General features: G+C 49.6%; 1 protein-coding gene across 1 annotated transcript; it reads right to left on the minus strand.

Moving 5' to 3' along the window:
- Positions 1-2,714: 2,714 nt before the first annotated feature.
- LOC103584165 (filamin-binding LIM protein 1) lies at positions 2,715-3,842 on the minus strand (the record flags this gene model as incomplete). The annotated part of the gene is made up of 2 exons (XM_008565270.1): positions 2,715-2,832; positions 3,664-3,842. Coding segments are annotated over 2 exons (297 nt in total), but the record flags the coding sequence as incomplete, so codon positions are not given.
- Positions 3,843-5,016: the final 1,174 nt, after the last annotated feature.

A 5,016-nucleotide genomic window follows, 5' to 3' on the forward strand; every position in this document is an offset into this window, starting at 1 on the left:
GCTCACCCACTGCCCGCACAGCTTCAACAATGGCACAGACTTTAATATCTCCAATTTTTCAAATCACCAAAGGACTTCAGAAGAAGGAGAATGGGGATTTGGGCCCAAGCTTGGCCAAGTTCACCATTGTGCCCCAGGCCCACAGCTTATTGGGCCTCACCTGGGCACATGCTGAAGTAATAATGGGAACGATCAATGTCCAGAGGCTTGGTTCAGGGCACAGCTGGCACCCTTTGGAAGCCCTGCAAAGAGACGACTTCAGGGTCACAGGTGGCCATGCTGACCCCTGCAGGGACCAGGGTGTGCAATCTGCCTTCCTCTAGGGCCAGCCGGGTAGGGCGCCCTCATGTGTCTCTTCCCTGCAACTCCACCCTGAGTCTCAAGTGGACTCCGGGCTACTTAATCCCACTACCTGTGTTATTCATAACAGCTGCTTGTTTGGCATTATGAGAGCACCAAGTGCCAAACCTAAAGTTTCAAAGAGGCACATGTGACCCTTCCTAAATTAGAATCAAGTGGAGCAAACACATCAACTACAGCCGAGTCTTACAAAGTCTGCGAAGGGGCTGTGGGGTGGCAGAAAGCTGGCTGGACCCAGCCCAGGCTAACACAAGTTGGACCCACTTTCCATTTTTACTTTTTTAAAAAATTAGATGAAAAAATTAATTTTAATTAATTTTAATTATGGGGTGCAGAGTGATGTTTCCATACATGCATAAAACCACTTTTTTGAGCCTCAGTTTCCCCATCTTAAACAGGGACAACAAATCCCATCTCGCAAGATGTTGTAAGCAGTAAATAAGGCAGCGTCCATGAAAGCATTTTATAAATTTAAGAACATTATCCATGTAAAAAGTATTGTTACCTTTCCAACAATGGTAATAAATAATACGGACCACAAAGCAAGCAGGGATAGTGAGCAGGGCCTGGAAACCCATTTTCTAGAGAAACAGCCCCCCAACCCCATCCCAGGCTGCAGGTTCAAGACACGTAAGCTAGAATCCAAATTCTTAGCAGCCTTGATCAAGCTCACCAAGGCCAAGCAGGGGGTTTATTTGTTCCTAGGCAGGACCAGGAAAACACTAATCACCATTGGAGCTTATTAGGGCTATGCTGGTACTAACAGCACTTGAATTTCATCATTGGTCTTTCAGGAGGCATTATTAGCCAGACCTTGAACTATAACCAACAAAGACAACATACTTATGAAGCAATTTATCAACTTCTCCACCCAGCTCCCCCGACGCCCTCAGTGAAAACAGCCTCTTGGTTCCACGTATCTGTTTAAGTAAATGTGAGTGAATAAATGTTTAGAATTACTCATCAGCTGATAAAGAGATGTGCTCTGGGAATCCCCACTTAGGTGACACCCATAAAAGCTGCCACCTTCATCACCATCACCAGAGAAGAGAAAATGCAGTGACATAGGGTTGGCAGGGGAAAGGGTGGGAGAGGGTTCTTGGAGCCTCCCCAGCAGGTCAGGCTACGTAATTTGCAGAGTCCAGGGCAAAATGAAAATGTGGGGTCCCTTCTTCAAAAATTAAGAATTTCAAAGTGGCGACAGCAGAGCTATAAAGCACGCGTGGGACCCTGCAGGTCACTGGACCAGTGTGGAGACTCCCTGGGCATTTCCTGCTGGCCTCCCGCACTATCCTCTAACCAGCTCCCTAGCTCAGCCGTGCCTCTCCCTGTAGCCTGAGCTCAGACTCCTTAGCCTGGCATGCCGGGCCCTTCCTTTCTCTCTGGGCGCATCGCTGACCGCCGCCTCTGGCCTTCTACACTCCAGACACACCTAGAAGCTTCCATTTCCTCCAACCCTTCAGGCTTCCTCATGCCGCAGTGGTTTTTTCCTTCCCTCTTTCTGGACTTCCTTTCTCCTTTCTCAATATCTGGCCAACTCCCACTCCTCCTGTAAGAACCAAGTTAGGCCTTGCTTCCTCTGCAAGAGGGCCTTTGATTCTACCACCCTGGTCAGACTTCAGCACTGCCTTTTTTGCCCCAAAGGTGCAAAGCTCTTTCCCAGCACCCAGAAAGGACATCTGTGCTGTGGACCTGACCAGCATCCCGTCTTCCCTTCCTGTGGTTGTAGCAACCTCTCTCTGTTTCAAATGGTTCGGCCTCCCTGGCCCCAGGTTGTCCATCCTAGCATCCCAGCCACAGTGATTGTCCCGAATGGGCACGTGACCCAAGCTGGGCCAATCAGAGGCCTTCTTGGGACTGTACGGCTTTCCTGGATGGAGTATGTATGTTCTTTCCTCTGATGATTCCTAAGTTGGTAAGATACGAACCTGGGCCACCTATGCCCATGCACCGTGTCCCCCTCCTCACAGGGAATGACAGCCCACAGGAAGAGAAAATGAAGGAAACACACAAAAAAAGGCAGAACCAACAGATGGAGAGGGAGCCCCAATGCTATCATTTGATATCATCATGATATCACCAGCATAAGCCAACGTTTATTCCCTTTCTTACGGAAAGCATCAGAGTTTGGTTTCTACCATTAACCTAAAGAGGGCTGATTAGTAGACTATATGTGTAATTATTTCCATGATTTGTCTCTGCTCCTGGACAGCCAGCAATCTGAGAGTACGGCCCCCCGCCTGACTCATCCCCGCGTCCCAGAGCCCAGCCCAGGGCCTAGCCCACAGCAGGCTCTCAGCAGGACTCGAGCAGTGACTGAATGATGTCACATCACCGCACGCTGCACCACTCACCTCGCACCTGTAGCAGTTTTCGTGGAAGTTTCTTCCCATGCACTCGATTTTGAAGGCATCCTTCCCATCCCGGGGGATGATGGGATTCTCACAGATGCTGCACACGGGGGCGAATTTCCTAGAGGGAAAGGAACCCGTGCTCGGGAGGCATTCACACCCACCACCGCAGAAATTAGCTGGCAGAAACCCCCAGAGCTATTTTAGACCCGTTGCTATGTGACTGCACCTGGAGCCACAACCACAAACCGTCTCTTTCTTCCTGGCAGGAGCTGGTGCAGAGACCTGTGTAATTAGACCCAGCTTCCCAGGGTGTAATTAGCTCGAGGCAAGGAAGTGACGGGGAATGCTGACTGTGAGAAGTGTGCTCCTTTGGTGGGCCTGGGACCCACCTCGTCTGCCTTGTGTTATATAGGTTGCTATTTTTTTTAGTTCTTTCCTTTCTTTTTTAATAGGCACAGCTGTCTCTACTTTTGGGTGTGGAGCAACACGGTGGAAGAGACCAAGTCTCATGAATATTTGTGTCCCTAGTGCTTTGTCTGGTCTGGGGCCCGAGAGCAAAGCCCTACAGTCTGGTCCCTGAGGGACTGAGTCGCAGCTTCAACACTTACCAGCAGGGAAACTTTTGGTACTTAACTGTTGTGTGCTTTGGTTTCCTTCCACATTTGGTAAAATGCAACCCTTAAGAGTACCTACCTATAAGGACAATTTGGAGGTTTAACTGGGCTAACTCCAGAGAAACACCTACACAGTGTAAGTGCTTACCCGGTGCCAGCGGCAGCAGGGGTGCAGTCAGATACGTGGTCTGTGGATCAGGAAGGCTGGTCTCCTCTGGCTCAGAGGCTGCAGGAGGCTCTGGCCCAACCCCTTGCACTCCAGCTCGGCTCCTTCTTTTTGCCTGGGCCCCACCCCGTCTTCCCCACTCCACCCAGTGTGCAGACCCCTCTCGTACCTATAGAAGTCATCCAGGCAGTACACCTCGTTCTGGCTGTCCAGGGCAAAGCTCTCATCCCCAATGCACCGGGCACAGGTCACGCACGTGAAGCAGGTGGGGTGGAAGGCCTGGCCCAGGGCCCTGATGATGTGCTCCCGGACCACCTCGCCACACTTGCCACATTTCTCCAGGGTGTCCTGGGACAAAGGGTCACTGCCTCAGACCTATCCCAAGCCACGAGCTGGTCTTCTGGCCAGCTACCCAGAGGGGCCCAGGAGGCCGGGGGTGCAGGAGAGGCATGGGATCACTCTGTCACTATTGTTCGAAAACCTCCACTGTTGCTTATAACGGATTGAATTTGGCACAGTACCCTTGGCTTACAGAGAGGAGTGCTGCCCTGAAGCTACAACTACATTTTTTGTTACTGGGATATACTTGAGGCCAGCCAGGGTCCACCAGAGTTCATAGGAAACATTGCTGTTAAACCTCACAGTCTGGAAAAGGAATGCCCAGGGGGACTGGTGTGCTTTTATCATATAAACAATAAACCTTGAAGTTCTCTCCCTTTCCCACTTGTCTACTTGGACAAATTCCATCTTCTACTTTAATTTTAATTAATTAATTAATTAATGTTTTGGTGGCCAGCCAGTATGGGGATCCAAACTTATGACTTTGGTGTTACCAGCACCACGCGCTCCCAAGGGCGCTAAACATGTTCTATTTTTAGGAGCCGTCCTATGGGTCTATCATCATACATTTTTGGGTACTAACCTTCCCCCTGGTCTCATCTCACTTTCTTCTTTTTTTTTTTTCCTTTTTGTCTTTTTTACTGACCGGCAACGGAATCGCAACCCTCGGTGTTGCGCCCGCACCGCGCTCAGCCAGTGAGTGGGAACCAGTCTCCACATGGGATCCGAACCCTCGGCAGGAGCACCGCCACGCTCCCAAGCGGCGCACTCTCCAGTGCGCCACCGGGCCGGCCCCCTCATCTCACTTTCTACTTTAATTTTCCTTCTGTTTGGATTTATTTACTTTATATTTCATAGTATTATATGCATTCTTTTTTTTTAATTTTATTTTATCGTAAGAACCCTTAACATAACATCTACCCACTTAACTGTTGACTACAGGTTTATATAAATTCTTTTTTTTTGGCAGCTGGCTGGTACAGGGATTGAACCCTGGACCTCGGTGTTATTAGTACCATGCTCAAATTCTTATGAGCTGCCTCAAATCCCTTCTCGAATGAGGAGGGATTTATAAAAAAAAGATAAGAGTGATACAGAGGCAAAGGGCCTCCCTTGATCCCTTCCACCTTTTCTCCTGGACATGTCTCTTCCTCTTCCTGGCTGTGCTCCTGTCTGTTCTAAC

The sequence above is a fragment of the Galeopterus variegatus genome, unplaced genomic scaffold, assembly GCF_000696425.1.
Source record: "Galeopterus variegatus unplaced genomic scaffold, G_variegatus-3.0.2 Scaffold46006, whole genome shotgun sequence".
Taxonomy (NCBI): Eukaryota; Metazoa; Chordata; class Mammalia; order Dermoptera; family Cynocephalidae; genus Galeopterus; species Galeopterus variegatus.